Source organism: Battus philenor, unplaced genomic scaffold (genome assembly GCF_028537555.1).
Source record: "Battus philenor isolate CCGP_79_NKW_IND1 unplaced genomic scaffold, ilBatPhil1.0.hap1 SCAF_12, whole genome shotgun sequence".
Classification (NCBI taxonomy): Eukaryota; Metazoa; Arthropoda; class Insecta; order Lepidoptera; family Papilionidae; genus Battus; species Battus philenor.
In genome coordinates this window covers 7,280,496-7,307,323 of record NW_027181674.1, presented here as the reverse complement: position 1 = coordinate 7,307,323, position 26,828 = coordinate 7,280,496, and the positions used below count along the sequence as shown (strand labels likewise).

The window sequence follows — 26,828 nt, the reverse complement described above, 5'->3', positions numbered from 1 at the left end:
GCTTGGCCACCCCGGTCATGTATATATATATATATATATATATATAAACAAAAAAACCACAATAATAGTTTTATTATTTTAATTTTCGTTCGTAGCCACTCATTGCACATGTCAGGTTAAAAAAAAAACAAAATAAATATCAAAAAATCTTTGATAATGCAGCGTATTTATTTTCGTATGCAGTTTCTACTATTCACGTGTTAACCCATACGAAGCATATTATATACTTCAAATCTATTACAATAAAATAATTTTAGTAAATAAATTTATTTTGGTAAATAATTCTCGTTATAATTATTAGATCCAAATAAATGCATATTGGTTTAAAAATATCTAATTAGGAATTTATTTAATAAAAAAAAAAACAAATAATGTTTACATATTATTAATTTGTACGAAAAATTTATGACTTTAACTAAAAAAAATTAACTAGTACTGTTTTTGTGACAGCTATGGCAAGATATGACTAATATGTATATTTTTAAAAAATAAAATTAAAACTCATTATTTTGCCTCTAAAGCTTTATACGTGTATAGATTTTTTAACATAATTCTTGATTAAATTTTAATTGAGTCCCATGACATTAATAAGTCTTAATAAAATACTAATTTTCGTACTTTTGCCAAGTCGTAATGGGAGACTGGAAAATAATGTATATATATCAAAAGTAAAAGCGCTGGCTTATTCACGGAAGGCTAAACAATCTTGGATTCAAAGGAAACTGAAAATTCCGCTTATGCTATACTGCGACCGAAACCGCTGTACCGCGCTTCAGTAAAGCACGGCTAGGTAGGGACTTAGAACAAAAAGCATGAACGCCTCCGCCGCGAGTTTTGAAGGTTGACGAACTACAGCGACCGATATTATCCCCCATCTCACCGCGCATACCTAATGCGCGGTACAGTGGTTTTGGTAGCGTTACAGAGATAACTAATTTAAACAATTTTACATACTTTATCAACAATTAATGCAATTTCTTAGCAAAAGCTTTTTTACACAACATTTTTTATTTTATAATTATGTGTATTGAATAGATCCGACTACCAATAAAGTATATTATACATTGGGTATATTATACTATTCTTATATCTTCCCTGATAAGACATACAAACATTTGAACGAAGAACCAACAAGAAAAAATACCTATTAAAACAAGAACACACTTAAGAAAAATTGATGCATGTATATACATTATATATATATATATATATATATATATGTATATATATGTGTGTATATATATTATATTGACAATAATAGCGTAACATAAAAATATAATTCCATAGCTCAAAAATAATGATGAAAATAACTAATTTGACAGTTTAACATTTCACGTATTTAACCCAATTATGACTTATATAGTGTACATGTACAATATGATATACTATTCACTAATAGAGAGAAAGAGTTGTTCAGTATATTTAACTACATCTTTATTACCTTATTTTCTTATTCACACATATCGAATTTTAAAGTCCTTCATTAAGTTTATTAGATCTTCTGTAGATTAAACAGAAGTCACTTTAGTAACTTTTGCAGAATTCTAATAAGAATTAAATGGCTGTTATGTATGTCCTATCTCAATGTCCTGGGCACTGGCTTCGGGACCTTGCGCATGATATCCTCTCGTTGGTACTCCAAGTTACAAGGCTTAAGCAGTTCTTGACCGCCTTGGTGCAACCATTTATTTGACACTGGAATACAAATATCAAATATTAATGGTAGCAAACTATGGTGCTGTAGAAACCGTTGTACCGCGCGATTGTACGCTTTGTTTTTGCGACGGCAACGCTCATGACCTTTAGCTTCGGTACCCACCTCGCCGAACCAAGGAACAACAGTTTTAGTAACATTAGATACGAAATACATTATTGCAATTTTTTTTAAAAAATTGGCTTATACGAATTATATCTACAACTTTGTATAAAATAAAACAAATTGAAAAATAATAAAGAAAAATTAACAGTAGACAAATAATAAATAAATTCTGAGTTTTAACAGAATTAATAAACATGTTGACTTTATAATAAAACATTATTTTAACATGGCATAGATTGGTGAGTGGAGCACTATTGAAAATCTACGAGGGAGGTCGCATACATAGGATATATCTAGTAGTCGACGTCTTCCTGCTGAAATAATTATCAAAATATTAATTTCCATGACAATTTTAGAGAATAGCTAATATCTTCTTTTTATTAGACATTTGCTTTTGACAGAAATATTTTGGGCGAGAATACGGCTCTTAATGGCTATTTTTTTTTCGTTAAATTTAAAACAAGAGAAATGTTTATTGTAGTTGGTTAAATTGGCTACTGACAATGGGCGCTTCTGCAAAATTGTGATTTTATAGACCTGTCTTTCCTATTCTGCTATCGCTATAACTTTTATATTGGCACATGTACATTCTTTGATTGCAACACCTACAACGCATGAAGGTACCGTTGAAATGACGTAAAGGGAAAGAGATGACAATGAATTAAAAGACTAGACTATAGTTGAAAACCAAATGAATTCTATGAAAATGTTGGTACTTATTTGACTTTTGTCTATCAGCTACTTCATAAGCTCATCGGTAAAGGTGAATGCTAATGATTATAAATTTATTGCAGAGGAATTATTAAACATACGCAAGTACTAGTACTACTCAGCCTAGAGCACCATACCAGACTCCTCTCCTACAACACGATGGATCTGACAACCCGCTCAATTAATCTATAGAGTGCTAAAGAGTTATGTCTTTCATATTGATATCCATTCATAACTAAATCAATTTGGTTGACGTTCCATGGTGTGACTTTACCAAAATCTCGTAAAAGAAATACACTACCTGGTATACGAGAGGCCTGAATCACGACTCGTTGTTAAACTATTTTAGAAGCAATAGCTTTTAAAAGCCAAAATATTTTGTGCTCCTTGCTTTGATTACTCCGTGAACACAGCCACGCCGTGTGCCACCTACGACATGTACGTAATTGGTACCGGGTAAGCCTTACCCCACTTGGAGCCGCGCAGCACGGGGCAGGCGGCGTGCCGCGTGGCGATGTCGCCCTCGCCCGACGGGTGCAGGTTCATCCAGAACACGGCCGCGTTCTTCACAGGGAACACGCTCAGCCCCAGCTCCGTGAACACGGTCGCTCCACCTTGCGCCACTTCCGACATCTACGGAGTTAAAGAGCAATATTTTTTTAAACACGAATAAAATTAGGCCGTTAAAATTATTAGATCGGACATTCTCATTAAGTCTTTACTACTTACATAAAACAAGACTGTTGCTATTCTGTTTCCACCAGATTTTTGAAATGCATTTTCGTCTTTCTGAAAATGACATAAAATATTAAATTAGCCACTTAATATTCCATTATTTAATATAAATATAGCTACAGAAACCTCGCCTTAGGAAAGCACGGATTTGTAAGAGAATGGAATGTTTTGTTTCCTTTCTATATTTATCCCCCTCTCGCCTCTATAGACGTTTGACGTTGATTTATGAAACAAATAAGGTTGTAGGCTGGTTTACGTCCAGCAACGATATTATACATCATTATCATCATCATAACAACAGATAGAAACTCATTGCAAAGCATAGGCCTACCCAAACCATCACAATGACCCACATCCAGCGACTACCAGCGACCCTAATTATCTACGATATATCTTAACTATCTACGACAATATTAGAGGTATAAATCGATATTTAGTAATTTTTAAGAGACGTAAAAACGCGTACCCGTGCGAAGTCAAAATGTGGTTCGTAGTGTCCGCCGATGCCGTAGTTGACGACTTGCAGCTCTTCAGCGGAATCCATACTGAGGCCAGAGAAGTCGGCAGCGCGCCGAGATATCCTCGCCACGACCGGAGACTCCTCATCTCGCAGCCACCCCGACTTACTGATGCGATAGTTAGCTGGTACCAGCTGACCAGTTTTCGGGTCGTGGACCACGGCGCGTTTAAACTGTACCAACATTCATACACATTATTCAATTATTCATTCACACGGATCAAAGTGTAATTAAATTGAAATAAATGCGACAAATATAAAATTTACAATTTTACTTATAAATCCTTGCTTGATTAACCAATTCAGTAACAATTTTCCCGTTTGGAATTTCTTGCAAAATGCTTTGCCTTTTCTATTAAAAAATAAATTAGAAAGCAGTATGTGTTTAGTCAACGTTGCCATGCGCATGTAGATTATTTCGTTACAACAAAATCAAAAGTTAACATTTGAAAGCGAATATAAAATTAAATTATTTATTTAGTTTCATTATTTCATCAATTCTTACGTTTGGCAAGCGAGTTAGCAATTGCGGTGTGGTATTATGGTACACAGAGGACGCTGCTGCTCATTCTCTGGAAACTTGTTTATATAATGTACAAAGCGTGAATTATATTGTATCTTGATAGTAAGTCTCAGTCCTCTACCGCTAGGCTACTATTGATTTGCTATCACTGTATGAGTGAAGGTTTACCAAAACGTGTTTTGACCAGAAAATTACGGAAAGTTGAAAATATTTAACTATAGTTGTTTTTATCACGTTCTCATACATTCTATTTTGTATTTTTTTCATACAGTAAAGGTTTGTATAGAATGAATGACTCAAGATCTAGAGGTCGCCAAGTTTTGCGATGAAGTGAGGTTTCTTTTGAAATTACCCCAAGTGTAGGTATTGCCTTAAAGAGTGAAGGAAATTAAAAGACTGTGAGAAATGTGCGACTCCGTGCCATGATCACAATGGTAACGATTGTTCTGTAAAGACCGTAATAATACGAAAAAGGTAAAGAAGACTTTAGGAGATATTAATAATATTACAAGTAAAGTATGAAATCACTTCTCACCCTCGGCTTAGCCAGATTCTTAATGTGCTCAATTTCGTCGTCACTCATGACCTCGTGAAACACGTAGACATCCGGCGCGATATATACCTGCTCCATCTTGAATGGAGCCAACTTCAGAAACGGATGGTTCTCAGTAAGGTAGCTGCATTTTAATCTGAAGCAAAGTTACAAAAAGGTTTAATGTTACCAGATGTGCCATTATGAGACTTTGACATTTGACCTCATTATTTAAGTAATAATAAAAAAGCTTGCTAAATTATAGCAGTGTTTACATTAAATTGGTTTCATTCATCATTCGTAAACAGATATATATATATAAACGTCGTTAAAAAACAATAGTAGATATGATGAACATATTTCATATTTAGATATATGTCGTTGCTTATCTCACTGGTTTTAGCAAAAATACCTATTAATATAATAAATAACTATTCTTATTATTCCATGATCATTTAGTGACCACATGTATTATATTTTGAGAAGAATTTCATAAAAGCTTAATTTAGTATGTGTAGTAACTCTTGGTACAATGCTACCAAAGTCGCAAAGAATGAGCGCTGGGAGATGGCAGACGTAACTTCAGCATTTCTATGGTTTCTTCATTTTTCAGACGATAGTCGCTTACTGCAAGACATTGACCTGTCTCAAAGATTGCCTCGATTGCCGGTCTTACGCTGCCCGCGTCCAGCGTCTTCCTGTACCTTATATCGTTGGTCCACTTAGTGGGGAGTCTATCTACGCCGCTGTTACCAGCTAGTGGTCATCACTCCGGAATCTTTCGGCCCCATCGATTGCACGCGCGATGTGCTCCGATCGCTGCCACTTAAGACTATTGTTTATACATCTTAAACCTACCTGTTATGTTGTGGTATGAAATAGGTTGCCGTACTTGATCATAAAGCCGACCGTTACAACATGGATGAGAATTTGATTCTGACCTAATGTTATCACATCATGCAGAAATTCAAGGTTAAGACACTTTGTGCAAAGGATGTGACCATGAAATACAATGTTCATAACAGTCTGTCGGTTAAAGCATCACAAAATTTACCTTTTGCTAATTTCACTAGGTATCTCCATCTCGCCTCGGCACAGCGCTTCGTACACCTGTCTCTCTTTAGCTAGGTACGACACCGGTCTTGGGCGTTCTAGATCTTCATCATCACCGATATCCTGTTTAAACATATCTACCTATAGTCAAATGGTAGTTTCTTCCTTTTTAATAAATAAAATATTTACCTTTGAGATAACATATGTACAATTATTTGAATAAAGCGCATAATGGTTTAGTAAAAAAAAAACTGCCATTTAAAAATATGCCTCAGTGAGTTCCAGCCAAACTAAGAAGTCAAACTCAACGACTTTTATCTAAAGGACGATTTTTTACTACGCCTATTGTCATTATCTTTGTCATTTCAAACATAGGACGTCCACAGCTAGACATATTTAATCATATATATCAGAAATCATTTTTGCACGAGTCGTACGCATTATATGTAGCTTTCTATCTAATAAAATAAGCAATTTACGCAATATTTGCTCTGTAACAAAAATCTATGCAAGAGAAATGTTTTTCACTGTCTGACTATTTCTTCATCATTATCATCATGTCATTATAAGTATACATAAATCCCAGAATAATGAATAACTAAAAATTATCGTTTTCAACTAACCCCTCTCCTTTTCCTTTTGAGTTTTGCATCAATGTCCTCTATAGCCTTCTGGAAGTGGGGTACATTGCCGCGTGCACGAGGATGTTTTGGGTCCAAAGCTAGCAATTTCTTTGTCCACTCCAATGCTGTTTTCACTTCTCCTGCAAAGCAAATATATGTTACTCATTGATAATATTTTTTTTTAAATTCTGAAAATTTTTTTGTCCCTTTGAACCGTACATAACATACGTTTTGTCTAAAACTAGGAATCGCTTAGTGTGACTAGAGATGAGATGAGATGAGACGGAAGAACGGGGAGAGGGGATGTCTATGAATACGTGACTATCACAATTAACGTACTTCAATGCCGATTATAGATATAACAAAATATTTAAGACACCTTTGCACATCTAAACAATGAAGAAAATATCTGATTTTTTAAATATTTTTAATTTATTTATTATTAAAAAAATATTCAAAAAATTTTTGTGTGAGGGCTTTCAACTTTTGCGACGTAATAGTTTCAGCTGGTCACAATAGTCTGTGATGATATGGGCGGCTTGAGGCTTAGAAAAGTGAAATTTTAGATGAGGTATTTTTAACAACTCCGTACCATGCAATTATTTATAATTGTTATTAATCTAGAGAAATTATATCTTTTGAGTAATCGGTCACGTAGTGTTGAAAGTATCCTGCAAATCAAAATTCCACGTGTTTAGTCATAAAAAAAAAAATATTACCGACCTAACAAATAATGCGAGAAGCTAATGTACTCGAGGATATCAACCTCGGTGAAGTTGTAGACGTCATTTTCCTCGTTGTATTTGCGCAACGCCTCCATCATCCAGCGCAGCGCATTCTTATAGTCTTTCTCGTTATAAAGCGTACGGCCAAGTTCGTAGCAATCGCCTGTCGTCATCGGTGTGCTGGAATTAACAACAGTACATCATGTACGTGCTTACACTACTGATATTATGTAAAAAGTATTCCAAAAATCTAGAATGTACAAAGAGTTGTTAGTTTTTGATGTAAAACTTTGAAGTGATACACGTATAACTTATTTGTTAAGAAAAAACTCACCTTAGCCTATTTCCTAACACCTTATATAAAGAGGTTGTTAATACTCTATTTAAATGCCACAGGTCAATAACTTATAGCAGTACAGTCTGTAGGAACGAGTAGTAAACAATAATTTATATGAAAATATTGTAAAAGTTTTTTCTCACTGTATTATCATTATGTTATTTATTATTGCTGAAACCATTGATTTTTGGGTATAGGGTGCATCATACTTTAATTGACAAAAAAGAGAATTTATTTATTTCATTTAAAGATTTTAAATTTATCAAAACGAATCACCTGTATACAGGGGCAATAAATTAACAATAAAATCACCCGATAATAACAAACGAGCGAGTCATGTTACAAGCATCTCGAGTGATAAAAGGACACCCTGAAGTCACGGATTCGAATATCGGAATAGTCTTATATATGATTAACTCATTATATAGGATTGTTACTGCTCACAAACCAGTATCCCACCCAGCCAGCCCAACCAGCAATGTTCTCTGCCTACTACGCCAATCGCTAACCCGCCTGTCAAGCGTAGCGATTGTGGTGTATCCCACCATAGATGTCTTCGGGGAAGGTTAATATATATATATGTATGTATGTATGTATATGTATATATATATATATATATATATATATATGTGTGTTTTTTTTTTTTATAGAGGTTTAAAAATACCTTTACGTATCATAGGGCCTGATGTTGGTGCCCCGTATGTCGGACTCGATCTAGATCAATACCGACTAAAAACAATCCTCTCTCTTCGGTATCCCTGGTCCCCACGGCATGGCCGTTAGGCATTACTTCGCGGGGGGGATTTAGCCGCAGCTTTCTCTGATAGAGTGGCTGTTCAGGCCAACTTCCTCCGCTCTTGCTCTATTTTACGCAACTCCTTTAGCACCGTCGTACAGTACGCGCTCGTAAGTTCCCAGGCCGAAGGCGAGGATAGCATTGTAGCTATCAGAGTTTCAGGATAGATTTTGCATCCTACACCTTCTTCCCAAGACCTCCTGGCTTCGTTAAATCGGGGGCAGACGAAAAAGACATGCTCTGCATCTTCAATCATTCCGACACAATTAGGACAGTCAGGGGAATCTTCGTATTTGAACCTATGGAGATACGCTCGGTAACAGCCATGGCCGGATATCATCTGAGTCAGGTAGTAGTTCAACTCTCCATGATCTCGGTTCACCCATGACTCTAGGTTTGGTATAAGCTTACGCGTCCATTTTCCTTTCGTCGACTTATCCCAGGACGATTGCCACTGTTGCAAGCTTTTCAGTCTTCCCCGAATTCTAAGTTCAGCTGAAGTTGGGTCTGATTTGCTTTTTTTGCTACGGTACAGATCAGTTCTTTCGTCTGCAAGAAGCGCAACAGGAACCATACCTGCTATCACGCATGCTGCATCCTCCGATACTGTACGAAAGGCGCTAGCTACCCGTAGAGTGCTGACTCTATAAACAGAGGCGATTTTCCGTCGGGACTCCTGTTTGCTCAGTGCGTCGGACCATATGGGTACTCCGTACATAAGCACTGACGTAGTCACCGACGCTAATAACTTCCTTCTGTTTTGCATGGGACCTCCGACATTAGGCATGAGTCGGCAGAGTTTAGCTGTCACCAGAGACGCTTTCGCTGCTGCTCTCTCAGCCTGATCTTTAAAGTTTAGCCTATGGTCGATCATTACTCCTAGGTACCGTATAGCTGGTTGAGTTGCGATTTCACAGCTGCCGACATTGAGTGTGATGGTCTCCGCAACTCTCCTGCCAGTAATGAGCACTGCTTCCGTCTTCTGCTCAGCCAGTTCTAGTCCGACTGACCTCATCCACAGGGTGATTACTTGGAAGGATCTTTCAAATGCCCACTTCACTTCCTCCACGTGTTTCGCTACTATAACGACTGCTAGATCATCAGCGAATGCGACGAGTTTAGTTTCGCTGGGTAGATGTTTCTTTAGGAGTCCATCGTACATAGCGTTCCACAAAAGTGGCCCTAGTACTGACCCCTGTGGGACGCCTCCGGTGACTTTGTACTCCTCCGTCCCGATTTCCGTAGTGTATATGAGGACCCTATCAGAGAAGTAACTAGCGACTATTTTACGTAGGTATAGAGGTACATTCAGTGAGCTAAGTGCCCCCATGATGACCTCCCATTTTGCTGAGTTAAAGGCGTTTTTAATGTCCAAGGTGGCAACCAGGCAGTATTTTATCGAGCCTCTCTTCCATCTTTTCCCAGACACTGCTAGTTTTGCTATATTGACTACTTGCTCTATAGCGTCTAGCGTAGACCGGCCTTTTCTGAACCCATACTGTGAGTTAGCTAGGTGGGGTTCAACTGCTGCTTCGATCCTGCTGTGGATAATACGTTCTAGTATTTTCCCCGCAGTATCCAGCATACAGAGGGGCCGGTATGACGATGGCTCGTCTGGTGGCTTCTTACCTTTAGGGAGAAGTACCAGTCTCTGTCGTTTCCACGCGGTAGGAAAGGTGCCTTCCAGTAAGCAGCTATTGTAGGCCTCCAAGAAGACTCCTGGTGTTGCTACAATAGCTTGCTTAAGAGCTACGTTGGGGATCCCATCCGGTCCCGGAGCTTTGTTGTTTCCAACCCTACCGCATGCTACCATTAGCTCCTTCTCGGTAATAGGGGGGATTTCATTCGGATCCACAATCCCTAGTTGAAAGGAGGATTTTGGTTGCGTGGGGAACAGAGCTCTGACAATTCTTCCTAGTAGAATAGGACAAGTGGGCGTTGTATTCTCATGTCTCAGTTGTTTAACTACAACCTGGTACGGCTTGCCCCATGGATTCTTTTCAACCTCTTCCAACAATATTTTCCACGCGTTTCTCTTGCTCTCTTTAATGGATTTATTTAATTTTAATCGCGCTTCCTTATATTTGTCGTAGAGCTGCTCGAATTGTGGTGTTTTCCGAGCCCGTTGGGAGGTTCTACGCGCCTTAACACATATTTTCCTAAGCTCAGCAATGTTATCATTCCACCAGTACACCGGTGGGGTTCGGTTGTTGTTGCGTCGCCTTGGCATTGTTGCATCGCAGGCCTCGGTCAGCCTCCTTATGATTTCAGCCGCCTTTTCACTGGCACTTTTGGAAAGCAGTGGTCGATCCTCGAGTGCTATCTTGAACAGGCCGGGATCATACATGCTAGTCCTCCAACCCACTGAGCCAGTTCTTGTGTGTGGTACTCTATTTGTATTTGGCTTACATGATACCTCCCAGTATATGGCACAGTGGTCGCTAGCGGTGTAAGTATCCGAGATCTCCCAACTGTTATTTCCTCTTGCCAGTGTACTGCTGACGAAAGTGAGATCCACAATTGAGCTCGCCTCGCCTCTTGTGAACGTGGGTTTATCGCCTGTATTAAGTAAGGCGACGTCCAACAGTGACATCGCTTCCAGAAGCTGGCAACCTCTAGTGTTTGTAGCTTTACTACCCCAGTCCACTGCCCAAGCGTTAAAATCTCCAGCTATAGCTACCGGGGAGTACATTCGGGCATCCTCCACTAATTTGGCCAGGAACCGGACGAACTCATCGTGTGTTAGGCTAGGTGGTGCATAGCAACTGTAGAAATGTATTCCATTAAATTTGGCTCTTACAAATCCAGAACAATTATTTTGATTACCCTGGAGAGGTTTAGTGCCACATGCCCAGATGACAGCTTTTCCTTCCTTATCAGTGATCCAGTTTAGGCCACTGATGTGCTTATAGGGTTCCGAAATTAGTACTATGTCTAATTTTAGCTCCCGTACAGTCTGCATGAGTAGGTCCTGGGCAACCTCACAATGATTAAGATTAATTTGTAGTACCTTGATCATTTTTGAGGCTGTCTTAACATCTGAAGTGCTTTTTTAAATACAGGGCAATGACCACATCCTGCAATGTGAGCACAGTCTTCGGAATTCCCAATGTCAACACAGAGGACACATCGGGCTTCCTTACCGCACTCTTTGGCTTTGTGGCCTATTTCCCCACATTTGATGCAGCTCTTCGATCTGTCATGTTTGTTGCTGCATTTGTTTGCAACGTGACCATAGTGCCAGCACCTGAAGCATTTTATAGGCCTTTGAGTAGCTCTTATTCTACAATTGACCCAACCTATCTTGATGTTTTGCCGCTCTGTTAAGGTTCTGGCCAATTCTGCTCCTACTCTAATAGAAGCCGTAAGTGTTCCTCCGTATGCTTTGCGAAGGGACTTGACGCAGTGTTCAGAAATATGGCTTCCTCCGCCAGTTATTTTCTGTAGGGCTTCTACGATTTCAGGCACCGTCGTGGTTTCGTCAAGGTCCTTAATCTCTAATTCCTGTTCAGGTACTTTGCATACTACCGTAGCATCTTTTCCAAGAACTGTGGAAATGGTGTTTCTTATCTCCTGCGTTTTATCTTTTTGATTTTTCGCTAGGATAAGAAGCATATCGCCCGTAGTCGTCCTTCTAATTTTATCAACACATTTGCCTATATGATCTGCGGAAGCATCTTTTTTGACCCGCTTAAGGATCTCGGCGTACTGATCCTTCTGGCTTGGGCGAATGATAAGAGCACTCGGACGCGTTACTACTTTTTTCTTGGGTTGCTTTTTCTTTTTTACCTCTTTCCACTCCGAGTGATCGTGTGGAAGTGGCGGCTTTGGCTTCAGTTCTGGCCTTACCGTAACTGCTAAGTCCGCTGTATTAGCTTTTCGCAGTTTCGGTGCCTGGCTGATCTCCAAGGGTGAAGAGCGTTCCGTCCTTTTGACTTTTCGCGTTTTTCGGCTCTTCGGTGTTGCCGATTTGCTTTCTTCTTCGGTTTCTTTTACAGTCGTGTCCGAATACAATCTGTATAGAGACGGTGACGTTTGCACTTCTCCTACGGATGTGGTGGCGTTTGATTTTCCGACGCTTCCAATTTCCCTGGTGATCTTTGCAAACGATGTACCTAGCGCGGCCACATGTTTGCGGATCTCTCCATGAACGTTTAATTTGCCCTTTATGTACTCCGCCAGGGCAGTGATTGTATTTTCGTGGAGCTGTAATGCCTTCTTCAGCTCCATATTACTTTCATTTTCGTTTGTTTTTTTTATTAATTTATCCATGCTGTTCCCACGAGAACCTAGGGAAATATACAGTCCGCTTCGGCAGAGCCCCGGTTACCGAAGTAAGGCCACTTAAGTACGCCTGAGGTGGGACCTGGTACCCTCAGGGGAGCGCTTGCGACGACCATTCCCTGTCGCCTTCCAGTCCTGGGCACGCTAGACCACTGACATCGGGTTGTGTTTTGTCCGCGAGGGCTATTTTATTTCACCCCTACCCTGTTTCGCAAATTGCGACTCTCGGGCTTTCCCCTATCCGCAACCTTGGGGACGCGCCACGTAGCAGTACACCTCAGCCCGTGGTATATATATATGTGTGTGTGTGTGTGTGTGTGTGTGTGTGTATTGAATTAATAAGGCTTACGTCTAGCAGTAGACACGTCTTAAGACTGAAACAGTGAAAATGATGATTATATGTAAATACATAATCATTCACAATACAATAATAATTATATAACACTATACATATAAAATAAAATACTACCCACACGTGCTTACAACTCGTTTGTCAAATGGACCGAGTAATCGAATCGAATGTGTTTCCTCGCAATCATGGCAGCGACGATTGAATTAAATGTTCTACATAAAACATAAAATTTATAATCATTGAGACCAAATAAATAACTTTAGTCACTTCGATCATACAATCATTTGAACTTTATACATTTTTTTAATAAAATATGCAAAGCTTTGTTATAATTTAAAAAAAAAATGTTTATTCCGATTGATATATATCTAGGTATATATACCTAGAAGTAATATACGTCATAGCAACATTTAAAATCGTCGCCGAATAGTCGAGTTCAACGACATCGATTTTGCCACAAACTAGTAATGACACTATTGAGGAATGACCTGTTTTTTTATCTATCGGCGTCGTTTGTGATATAAGAGATATTGTCAATTAATATTAAATAATATCTCCATTTAATGTTAAATTTTTTAAACCTCAACGTTGTTTATACGCCTAAGTATTTCTGAGTAATCGTAAAAACTTGTAAACGATAAAAACAATGATAAAGTCGCAGTTTATCCGACAGCTGTGCCTTAAGAGGTTTCGAAATTCTTCCGGATCTTAATGTTTTTTGAAACATACGGGTGGGTGTCCCACAAATTGACGTCATGCCGAGTTAAAAAAAACTACGTCATATATTTTTAAAGGTATGTTAAACATCTATTGCACACACAATATCAAGTAAAATAAACGGAAGAGAAAGAGCTACACTAAAACACATAACGTCGAAATAAACACTTTTAATTAATAAATTTGTTACAGAACGTAAAATTTATGTATGTCACAGTTATTAAGTCATTGACATTCAAAAAATTAAATGTATCTTCTGAGCCCCGTGATGTTCTTTCTTTTATTGTAACTATATATATAAGCAGTTGTAATTTTTTTTTTAATTTTTGTTAACAAGTGACAAATTTCATACTGCAATGGCCTGAATTTGAAAGAACATTAGCACAGCATTTTGTCATGTCAGTCAATAGACATTCACTGGGCATATGCCTTTCCTAAAGTAATTTTGTGGGGTGTAGCAGAAAAAACATTTGATTTAATGACATCTCCTGTCAATTTCAATTCTTACATCCTTCTATGATAATGTTGCCCGATAACCATTTTTCTCCCAACAAAAATGAGCACATTGACCGATCTTGCATTTCCCATACTAAACATCTCCCTGCAACCTTGACTAAGTTGTCGCCCCACCTAGTGGAAGTCCTGGCCGCTAATAATTCCCACTTTTTTTATTACGTAACAGATTTCATTATGCCGATTTTGAATTAACTTTGATTTATAAGGCACATTGTATATATATACAGTGAAGTTTTGTAAAACTTAAAATGCTTTTATCTCTTTCTTACCTATAAATAACTCCATTTAGTCTCCCTTCAGCAAGCTCCCCTATATCTAGCTGGTAAGTATCCTGAAGTCGTGTAAGCGCCTGTGCAGCCCCTGTCAGGTCTTCCAATGTAGGATACTTTACATCGTCGTGGTTCACGGTTATGTTTTTAATGTATTCTGTAAAACGAACATTCAATACGTAAAACCATTATTCTTAAGTCTTACGTCATATTACATATTACTACTACAATTGAAGCCTATTGTCATTTGAAGCCTATTGTCATACATTAATCAAATTTACTATAATTAAACATTTTTAGTAATATTATACAAAAATAAGCATTTTAATTGTTTTGTTAAGATGCATTTATTGAAATTCGGCGTGGTTTTTATCTTATGGTTTTGTCTTGTTAAGCATTTATCGTTAATAACGGTAAATTGAGAATTTTAAACAAGACGACTGAGGCGAACAACCTCCTAAATTGTTACGTAATGACAAATGGAGGCTCAATATCAAAGAACTTGTGTAATTGATTACATTTGTTTCAATAAAAACATTTATGTACAGATAAATGGGTAGTAATTTTTTCGCTGTGGCCGGGTAAAAAAATAAAATTAATGTAAACTGTGTTTTGTGTATACCTTTAAAAATAATGTACTTGGATATATTAGGGGGACCGGAAAGTAACGTCGTCTCGGGCGACATGTTCTACAGAAAAACCGCTTGATTTTTACCGCTTCGGCATTGAAAATTTGTATACTAGATGGCAAAAGGTTGTTGATAGCGAAGGTGAATATATTGTTGATTAGAAATAAAAACTTGTTAAAATGTAGTCGTGTGAATTTAACTCAAGAAAGTAACATTACTTTGCGGTCCACCTAATATTTTTTTTAAATCGAAGTGATAGGATTCGTATAAATGCTCATTTACTAATACGTTGTGTTAAACAAAAACTCTAAAATCTAGGAAATGAATTCATTGTTAACAATTTTGAGTACATTTTCAAAACGAACATAACAAAAATTAGTTTAAGTTTGTTGAGAATTCAGATCAGGACGCAGCTAAAATCCTCCTAGTTTTTAAGTTAAAGGATGCCGTTACAAAGAAATTCAATCTGATTCTAGTTTCAAGAAGGTTCTTTGATGTACGTAAGTGATCATTGATCCTATTTAGATAATAATATGGAAAAAAATTACGATTGACAGTCTAGAAATTACTCATGATTTTGAAATCAAAAATCCTGCACATCAAAAAGTTAGCGGATCGTTGTTCTTATTTTAGAGCAGTGGTAACCCAGCGGTAGAGGAATGGTATTTGCGATGATGGTTGGCGAGTTCGATTCCCTAAATTAAATATTATATAATTTTTTATGTTGTGCATTAATTACACATTGTATTACCACTGCTCGCAAACAGTTACCAGATAATAGCTAGCTGAGTCCTCTGCGTAACCACACAGCAATCGCCAACCCGCATGCCATGCGTGATAACTATATAATAGATATCTTGAGCCTATTCCTTGCAGTGGACGTCTATGGGCTGAATACCATAAGATATGTAAAATATTAATGGGTTTACCTTTACCATTTTCTAAACAATCCTTATTAAATAAGACCTACCACTATTAAAACCATTAAGTTTAGCAAGTTATAAAAGTATAAAAAAAACTATATTCTTGATCTTCACAAGAACAATTATGTTTTTCTGGCCGGCTTTTCTCAGCAGGTAAGCATTCAGGTTACTCGGGGTCAGACTCCTCTGACCTTTTTATAGTTGTAAAGATAATTAACGTTTTAAAAGTGCGTGTAAATACTTGCCTGGATAAAGATATTTTGAATTTAAAATCAGGTAACTCGCGCTAATTAAATACTCACCTTTACATAAACAGCTTCACCATCACTTTTAGATGACAAGGTCATAATTAACCGCTATAAACGTTGGCAAACGTAACGCAAACATTAACACAATTATGTTAGATCATGCTAATAACTTGTCGCATAAAGTTAATAAAACAAGTTTTCACGCTTCAGTTAGTGATTACATAAAAACGTCCAATATAAATATAGACTTATGACCAGTGTTACACGTGCGATCGTTAAAAAAACAAGAGGCGACGACATATAACAATGTCATTATTTAAACAAACACATAATTCCATTTGCGTTGTATAAAATTAAAAAAAATACTTAAGGAATCTAATTTGGTCAACAACATGTAATAATATTACAAGTAGGCAAATTTTTGTATTTATCGTGTGTTTTAGAATAATTTAGTGCTCTATAGAAATAAAAATGTATTAGGACCGCCTATAACTGTGTATGACGACCTTGACAAGGTCGTCAATGTAAGATGCTGGATGTAGGTCGCTTCTAACCTTTTGTACTTGAAATCTATGGAGGAGGTCTAAGTGTCATAGTGGAAGTTTTAGGTCTGAAATTGTGATAATAATTGTATGGCACTGTATCTAGCAAATGAATGGTTAGAAATGGCCAGCATCCAGTAACATCTTCTGTGTACATTGTGGGCCCTACGCTGCACTGGCCGAAAGAAAAAAAACATTTCCATCTGCACGCCTCACCCGTATATATTTTTCGTATGCTATTAATTACTGACGACATAAACAGATACGTCCATACGCTGGTTACTGTGTTTTTTTTTTATTTATACAGTGTTACTAGTTATATAAATATATCTTTTTATCATCTTTATCATAATTTTAGTCGTAGGATCTCCAATACTGGAATTTAGGTGAACCGGCAGGAAGCAGCGTGCGTCTATCTTGACAAGGTCTCTATCGACCTTATGGGTAAACGTCCTACGCTGCACTTATCGGCCCGAGATCCACTCCAGAATCTTAAAGCCCCAGCGCCATCAGTTCTGCGCGCAATGTGGACTGCCCACTTTCAATCAAACTTGCCAAAGTAAATATTAAAGGAAATATATTCTTAAATCCTTAAACATTTGTGTTATTTTTTTTTGCAGCTTTAGATACGGTACTTTTCGCTAACTTTATTTATTATTCAGCGTATGTAATGGCCGAATTTCGACATCGATCAAACCCAAATAACAATTCGTGTACGTACTATGCCGTGTAACTGTACTAAGACATTCATTGTTTTGTAGTGTAGATTTTTAGTTGTAAAAAATCGTAATTCAAGACTGCATTCTTTTAAATATTTTGTTTAATTTTTTAAAATCTAAATAGTTACCTGTGCCGACCTTGATGCTCTTTTCTATGAAGTCTAGATCTGTTGTTAGCCTCTTGATTAGAGTAAAAGCATTGATAGGGTTCCCCAAGTAGTTCGGAATATCTTCCATTGCCATTTCGTGCTCTTTTTTATACAGGCTTAAGTGTCTAAAAACATAAATACATTTCGTTTTATATTAAAAGAAAAAAAATTCTCGCTGAATAAACCGACTATTTATACTTTAGTGCTACCAGCCGATCGGTTGTATCAGTTAGCTATCAACACTCGCGGTGGCGGCACTCTTGTTTTTTCCTCTGCCCCCACTTCGCCGCACTTTTCTAAGGCGCGGTACAGCGGTTTTAGTAGCACTATAGTTTGTAGAGGTAGAGGACTGAAGGATTTAACCTAGACCTTCATATAAATCAAGCTAGAGCGTTCCCTCGGAAACCTTGGCACGGGCCAATGTATTTGCATACATACATATGTATATATTATTATACATTGTGATTTCAGCCTATGATGCGAACTGCAAGTCACAGGTCTCCCGCAACGATATCTTTAGGGGAGTATGCCATAATCGCCACGCCTGGCAAGCGGGTTGGCGATCGCAGTGTGTTATTATAGTACGCAGAAGACGCTACTGCCCATCCTCTGGTAACTTGTTGGTGAACAGTCCCGGAACAATTTCGATGCTCGAGGGGGAGTGGTAGGTAAGCAGGGGGTGGTACTTCTTTGAAGAAATACTTTACCCAATTAATTTAATAGATTTTATTGTTTAATGAGGAAATTTCGAAAATTATTCTTAGAGATAAACAATGACTTACCTCTTCAATACGTAGAGCCTCTGCTCCTCTTTATCAATATAATCATCTAGGTCGTCAATTATTCTCTTGTGCGTTTCCAGAAGGGGTTCAACATCTGATATGGCCGTAAACAATTCGGCGCTCGTCATTGAGTACATGCATAGTGTTATAGAGATATAAATAAGCAGCATAAACTGGTAATGCATATTGAAATCTGGTAACAAAATAGGAATAGGTTAACATAATTAATGCCTTGGGTTTGTTAATATCTACTACTCCATAGTAGTATATTCGACAAATTTATCATCACTCTGTCAACTTCACTTTTGTATGAAAGTGAAAGGGAAAGATAATTATATAGCACTACTGGAGGCGTTAAATTTCTAAATAAATGTAAAGATGCATTTAAATGCGGTTTGAAACAAGAACATTTCAGACCACGGGTTACACAGAAATTAGTCAAAAATACGCCATTTCACCATGGTGCACCAACACGTCTGAAAAGTGGAAACAATTTTGACATTATGTGATGATCACTAACCATGATCACTAACATTACTCATATTAAATGTCATGCGTTTGTAGAAATTACGCAAATAAATATACACATTATAGAGAAGAAAATGTTTATTTGTTAAATAAAAACACTGTAAATACATATTTATTGATCGATAACTATGCAGTGGCTATCGTAATAAAATAGCTGTCCCCCGTCTGCTGCACAAACTTAATGAATGCCCCCTGAACTACTCTTGGGGATAGAATTTCTTATAAACTGTTCTAACTGGCTTCTACTCAGCGAAAGGAATACTCCTACCAAATTTCAAGTCTCTAGGCCTAAGGTTCCAGAGATATCGTGAGAATATATACGTAAATATCGAAATCATAACATCGTCACTGTTCACAAAACTAATGCACAACCCTCTCCCAACTGTCAGAGTTTAGTCAACCGAAAAAAAAATATTGTAAAAAAAACACTAGCGATAAAATAAAAAAGCAAAACGTGGTGATGAGAATAAACCCTATTATATCAGTGAAAGATTGAACGAAAATTCATTACTCTAGACATATACATTAGAAAAACATAAGGTAAATCGGAAATTACTACAACACTATCATATATTTTCTTATATTAGCTTTTGCAAGACTGAATTAGCGAAAAAAATTATGATAAGTTTTGGTATTGAATTTATAAATAACCGTGGTACAATGTTCATTATATTAACATTGTTATTTTGTTTTTTAATTTAACAGCAAAAAATAAAGACAAAGACTTTTATTTGTAATTTTATATTTTACATCGTATTGTAATAACGTTTTTCGTTCTTCACGAATAAGCACACAGAGTAGAATCAACTGTCGTAGACAGAGCTCTGGAAAATTAATTAGTGTCCTATTTTTAATAAATGGAACACTTCGCAACAACTTCGAATTTTTTACAATAGTTATTTAATGAAAAAGAAGTTATTTTAAAACCTAATTGATCTAAATAATATCACGACACTCGATTTGCGTTTAAATGTGTAATAACATTTGTTTTCTTGTAATACTTATTAATATACAGCTTAAAAAATTTGAAATCTTTATTATCTGTGAGGCAAAAACAGAAAGTTAAGTCGATAAAAAAACGGATTAATGTTTATAATCAAACCTTGGATACACATTTCGTTAAAATGTAACAATTATATTTACTAACATTGATTTGTGTATCTATATATACCGTAAAAATATTCTTTAATTTCATTGACTGATTTAAAACCGTGTAAAACCTATTACTACTTGTAAAGAATTAATCTCAACTATTCATAGGTCACATAAATTTAAAATAACCTAAAACTGTAGAAGTCAACAGTGAACAATGCTTTGATCAGAAAGTGATGTAATTTTTGGCAATAAAAAACGAATCAAATTTAAATTATAATTACCTGAAAAGCCAATATTTGTTTTTGGCTTGTGGTTGCGCAGAGTTAATTTAAAAAGTAAAAATAGGTCCAACTTCAATCGAATGTGACAAAAGTAAATTTTTTATCTAGACGTAACCATTGACCTCAGATTCACAAACTAATGATTAATTTACCAAAAGGATAAGATGTCATAGTGTTACCGGCATGAGTTTAAATTTATGCTAAAAAATTAATATCATCATCATAATTCTTGCTCTTTTGATTATGAGTCATATAAGATAATACAAATTGGATAAATGAATAAAAAGTATGATCGCTAAATATTGCAAAATAAATATATTGCTACTTTATAATAACTTCTCAAATATAAAATATTCAAATATAAAAATATATGTTAGCCGCACGAGTGTAGATAATAATGTTTTATTACAGAAACGTTAAGGTTATTTCTATATTAATTTTTAATGTTAATTTTAGTTGTTACTTTAAATTCCACTTTATTTAGAAACTATACAAATTATTAATTTCCGGTCTAAATAATAGCTGTTTATATATACTAAAAACTTTATATATATTTCTTTATCGTAATTGGAATGGAGCCAACAAATGATCTACTTTTTAATAATCAATTTCATCGTACTCACCAATAACGAACCGCTTATTTCATAACCTAACAAACAACACAATATCATTAAGAGTGTAAATTTTTTTCTTACTCAAAAAAATCACATAAGTTAACTCACAGCGTGCAAATACTGAGGCAATCTCGTCTCGCACTCTTCATACGTCCGCGAGCGCTACAGTTAGTCAGGTCAATGTACAAATAAAATCTGTTCAGAAGCTAGCGGCGAGTTAGTGACCTTATCTAAAACGACCAGTAAATGTCCCATAACAAATAATTCTCGCGTATCAATACACTTAAATTAAACACCCATTTAATGTTTGAATACCAAATACTTTTTAGTTGTACAATCAATCACAACATAGTATGTCTACAAGTGACTCAAACATTATTGTTTTACTTCACAATTAGTGATGTCATCGTACGTTTATTTAGGCCGAGACTTGACAACGTTTGATGTTGGATGCTGGAACATTAAAGATATTTCCATGTTATCAGAGCCCGCCGCTTACGTGACCACGTTGAACGGAAGCTTATCTCGCATTTCCTTCACAACAAGCGTTCAAATTAAGAGTATTAAATTTTATTTAAATGCATCTTTTACACATGATTGGTTCTAGGTATAAAAACTTTAAAAAGGACAGGATCTATCCTAAAATCAATTATATATCACGTGAAATATTACTATATTACTATACGTTAGTATACTATATACAACTATAATATACGCACATTTCATAACGTGTAATGATGTAGTAGTAAATAAAAAGCGCTTTCAAAATTCGAATCATTACATAATAAAATTAATTATTGTTTAATATATATCCCTGCAGACCTGCCTACCGCCAGAAGTTATTGGCCTGTCGCATTTCAATAGTAATTGAAAACGATCACTTTACAAAAGATGATTGAAATGGGAGTAAAAGCTTTAAAACTTTTTGCTGGCAAATGAGCTCAAATCACTCTTTAAATTAATATTCAAACATTTTACAAAGTAATAATTTCTATTAAGAACAAATGTAAGCGATGTTTCGTATAATTTTATTTAGAAGCAGTGGCAAAATAGGTGTATTTAATATAGCGAATTGTTTTACACTACATACGGGAAAGAGAAATAGCGCCATAATACAATGTGTCGCATCAAAAAGGATTTAGTACGATCTTTAAGACATAAACCTACATAATTTTCAAAAATGTTGCAATTTGCCAGACTACTACATATCTTTACAAGATTAATTAGTGATTTAATCACTAAAAACCTTTTTTGCAAATCGCTTTATAAGCATTTATCGCATTATAAGTGTATACCCGTTGGAATGATCGAGGTTTAATTCGTAACCGTTAATTTTTATGCCAAAAGTGTTTGAACAACAAGCGATAACTTTTCTGTAACTAAGCTCGTAGGCTTCCTTAGGAGATTTAGTTGGGGCAGTTTCATGACGTACTACCCCAAGGTTTTGTATTACAGAACCTTGCATGAATAAGGCGTGTCACTGTACAACTAGGCGAACAGCTTTACTACCGTTTCTTGATGGTATAAAAAAGATATTTCTTAACAGGTCTGTATTCTACAGATAATTTTAATTAAGAGTGTTGACGCAATAAACGTACGTAATTATTAATAAATAATAATAACAGCTAATACTGTTTGTTCCCTCTTTTTATATATTACTGTATATGAATATTCTAGACATAGGTAATCAAAATTAGGCTATCAGTTTTAGGAACAAAGAGGGAAGAGCGCATCACAACGGCCGGTCAACGGCAGGCGAGATACTAAAACTCTTAAGGAAAATTGAAGTATTTTCACCAGCCAGGACACCATTTAAAATGTCCAACAATAACTCTCCCATACTTAATAGTTATCAATAAAATTTCGCCACACAAATGTTCCGATTCAGATTTGCAGAAGGAACAGTTATTGTACAAGTAAATAAAGAATTCTCATTCATTAAGATATAAAAGGTCTTCCAAAACAAAGCGGGTCTCTACTAAGCATCTTTTTCTATCTGATTTAGACTGCTGCCCAAGTGGCATTTGCATATTTTTGCATTACATTACATCCACAGGGTCGAATGGGTAAGGTTAATAGATTTAATTAGCTTTAAACTTTTTCAAAAGTAACAAAGCCCTGGGTTTCGGCTTGGGGCTCTACATACTACAATTTCACTGGATTGAGAGGCCGCAGAGCTCTTAGATCACTTGGGCGGATGCTCCGGCAAAAGCTGGTGTAGTCACTTGCCACTCATCACTTACTCCAATAGCTTAACCACTTTTTTTCCTGCAGAGATCTTGTGACCACACATTATATGAATCGAATGGATTATCGAGGAACAACAGCGTAAACTAAAATACTTGCAGTATTTTAGTTTATATAGCATAATTTAAAGTAACCCCTTATGAATCATGACAAGAATGCCAAAAAAGTCCAATGAAATTGTCTAAAATCAGGTTGAACTACAATTTAAAGCTAAGAAAGGTGTTTTTTTGTGATGTGGTCCCTTATACAATATTTTCAATACAATAGTTAAAGCAAAATATTCCCAAGCTCTATTATTACTTAAAAAAATTTTTACAAGTTTTTATTTTATGACCTAAAATTTATTACAGGATTAATTAGTAACACTACATGGAAATTTATTGTATAACCATACACAATTGCCCACAAATATAGTCTCAAATTATCCTAGATACTGTACTATAACACCATATTGCTTTAACTGGAACATAGCTCACAAATTATTACATAAAAATATTTTTATAACTACAAATCAAAAATTTTAAATTAGTTTATTAACTACTCCTCTTATTTAGTTACTGGTACAAATATCTAGAAACCAAAAATATCTGAAAAATATGTGACATCCATTATTCTGCAATGAACCCCTACGGCCTTGTAACTATACTGTATAAACAAATAATATCAAAAATAGCTCAGTCTTTTATTTTTACTCAAGTAGTTTGTTATCCTATTTCTTATTCAAGTTCAATAATTTTTAATATTTTTTGGATTGTTAGGAATTGAAATTACAATATAAAATGAAACATTTGACTAGCTTAATGAGGAATATATGGCAAAGGTTTCCCCAGCCAATATTTTATTTATTATAACTGATAAAAAAGTAATTAAAATACTTTTTCGGTTTTGAACTATTGTAGTTCTGCAAATTAGCATAATATACATATGGTATACAATATAAATATTATAATAGAATATACAAATAGTATACTCCATGTAAATAAATAATATAACTTCAGCTGGTACAGGTTCAATGTTTATTTTAAATAGCATAACCAATATTATATTAGTTTTGCAACTATGTACTAAAACACAAAAGTAAACGTTGCGTACAATTTCCAATAAATTTTCGAAATAATGGTTCATGTTAGTAATTAAAGGAAGTGAAAAGCGGACGTAAACTTGAAAATATCGTAAATTTACAGTAAATTTTCAAATTTCAGTTTTTTTTATTTTGTACAATAAATAACAATAATTTTTAAGTAAAACTAGCTTACATTTGTATATAATAATACGAATGAAATTAAACAAGAAATACTTACGTTAATTTTTATTTATTTTCTATTCACAGACTATTAAGTCAATTATTTTTTTAATTTAAATTGAGGTTTAAACGTAACAATTACATCCCCGACAATAAAAACATTAAAAAAGCCAAACACGAATAGACAAAATAAAATTGACAGATTCGTAAACTTAATACGATAACAGGATGTACAGAGAATAGACTAAGGCACATAAATTAAATTGAATTGATAAAATAAACTGTTGTCCAATATTATTATAATTGGATGTTGCGTAGTAGCAAATCTTTTTAATTAAAGGCATTTGACCTTCTAATAAAAAACATTCAAACCTTAACTTACAAATGCATACTTAGCTCACACACGTCTTCAAAACTATCGAGCACTTTCACATAGTTTTCGTCGTAAATTGTGTAATTTTTTTTCGCAAAAAGATTTATGAAGAGGGCCCTTAAAAATCGATATATAAATACGATTGAAATAAAGGACAGTTAATATTAGATGTTTATGTAATTTGATCCTAATTCTAAACGGGTTAAACAGAAATCAAATATAAGAAACTGCGCCAACGTTTTTTTTGTTATATTAGAAAGTTTACAGATATTAATACTAAAATAAACGATGTCAGCTGCGTGTCATTATGTTTGGTGGTAAAAAAAATCATGCAATTTTTATCGTAAAGCGATCCAAGACGTTGACGGTTTACCAATTCGGTAAATTTAATTTTTTTTTTTTTTTTTTAGTTTATTAGCCCTGAGTCCGATGAAGCTGTAAAAGCCAAAACGGCTAACAGCGCGCATCAACATTCGAATATAGCCAGTAGGTGAATTTAATAATATAAACTTCTGAGTCGATGTTCCACAGGAAGGCCTCTAGATTAGATACTGTTAAAGGTCTATCATATACGCAACCTGCAAACACTGAAAAATTGGCCATGAAAGTCACAAACTTTATCGGTCGTTTAAATAAAAAACTAAATCGAATTAAGTTTGACATGGGACGTTTAATTAAATCCTTTTTTACTAATCTATCACATGTCAATATCTTTATTTTAAAAAGAAACCAGGACTATAAATAAAAAGTCAACTTGAATTATAAAATCGGAGAAATGTCGAAATCAAAATTTTCATATCGAGACGTTTCTACTTTATTACAATCATTTAGAAATTTTTTGCTTGGTAGAGACCACGTTATACATGGACGTTTTCCTCCTAAAATGGCCTCGCGAACTATTCCACCACCGGACATTCCTCGAGGAACAGATCTTAAATATTCAGAGCAATATTATTTTAAAAGAAATGCATTTGACTCTGTTAAACCTCCAGTAGTAGCACCAGTTGCCAAGTCTAAGGGGAATGTGAGTATATTAGTAAAATTTTTCTAAGAATAACGATGATGTATCTTAAATACTCAAAAATGTATACTTTTACATTGTTTTCAGTTTAATGCGCTATAAACTTTTAGTTAAACAATGTGTAATTTTAGTAACAAAACGATCATCTATTGGTAAGCGTCATGTCTGTCCTTTAAACATGACGGTGCAAACAGAATATTTCTATTATTTTTTAACTTACACAAAACCACCTCTGCCCTTAGTTTAAGATAATAAATAGCAGATATCTTTAACATTATATTTTGTTACGTACATCTCTATTAAACAGGGACAGTAATTTTACGTATATGATTTAAATGGCTAATACCCTCGTATATTATTGAGGAAATATTAACCGTTAAATTTTGGTTTCCAGTCTTTAGACCTACCCTACCGTGATTACCATAATATTTTTTTGTTTATTATAGGCTTGTAAAGATAAGCTTCCAACTCCTGGAGCTACTTGGTGGTGGGATGGTCATTCTTACTACGAATGCACTCCAGATCAACCTAAAGCAAAAAAATGACCAGGTTTCTTCTGAAGTATTACAAGTCGACCATGTAGCAGCGACGAGTCTTCTCAATTTTTAAATAAATATTTTCGGTTAATATTTTTTTTAATTAAGAAAAAATCACTGTCTATTTCTGACCTACAGTGATATGTACTGTTGTATACATTGTATATATGTATCACACTCATGCTTACATTAAATATATTTTTTAGTAGTAGTTTATATAGTGATTATGAATTTTCACCGATATTCATAATTAATTACTCGATCTGCCACCAGCCACTTACACATTTGGATGAATTTGTGTATAAATTCTTATATGGTTAATATATATACATTTTAAGTTAGAAATAAACTATAACAATTTAAATTTTTTGATTACATTTACGTTGAAT

General features: G+C 35.2%; 2 protein-coding genes across 2 annotated transcripts; one reads left to right on the top strand and one right to left on the bottom strand.

The window, feature by feature from the left end:
* Positions 1-1,341: 1,341 nt before the first annotated feature.
* On the bottom strand, positions 1,342-21,455 carry LOC137932650 (prolyl 4-hydroxylase subunit alpha-1-like). Its single transcript, XM_068776275.1, has 12 exons — positions 21,128-21,455; positions 18,502-18,694; positions 17,699-17,844; positions 14,510-14,666; positions 7,237-7,418; positions 6,514-6,653; positions 5,892-6,013; positions 4,841-4,994; positions 3,732-3,956; positions 3,260-3,319; positions 2,998-3,163; positions 1,342-1,695 (listed from the first exon to the last, which is right to left on the bottom strand). Exons 2-12 carry the CDS (start codon positions 18,684-18,686, stop codon positions 1,577-1,579), a joined length of 1,656 nt encoding a protein of 551 aa, XP_068632376.1. The 5' UTR covers positions 18,687-18,694; positions 21,128-21,455; the 3' UTR covers positions 1,342-1,576.
* A 4,202-nt stretch (positions 21,456-25,657) lies between these two features.
* Positions 25,658-26,448, top strand: LOC137932851 (uncharacterized). Its single transcript, XM_068776529.1, has 2 exons — positions 25,658-25,906; positions 26,350-26,448. Exons 1-2 carry the CDS (start codon positions 25,658-25,660, stop codon positions 26,446-26,448), a joined length of 348 nt encoding a protein of 115 aa, XP_068632630.1.
* The last annotated feature ends 380 nt before the right edge of the window (positions 26,449-26,828 follow it).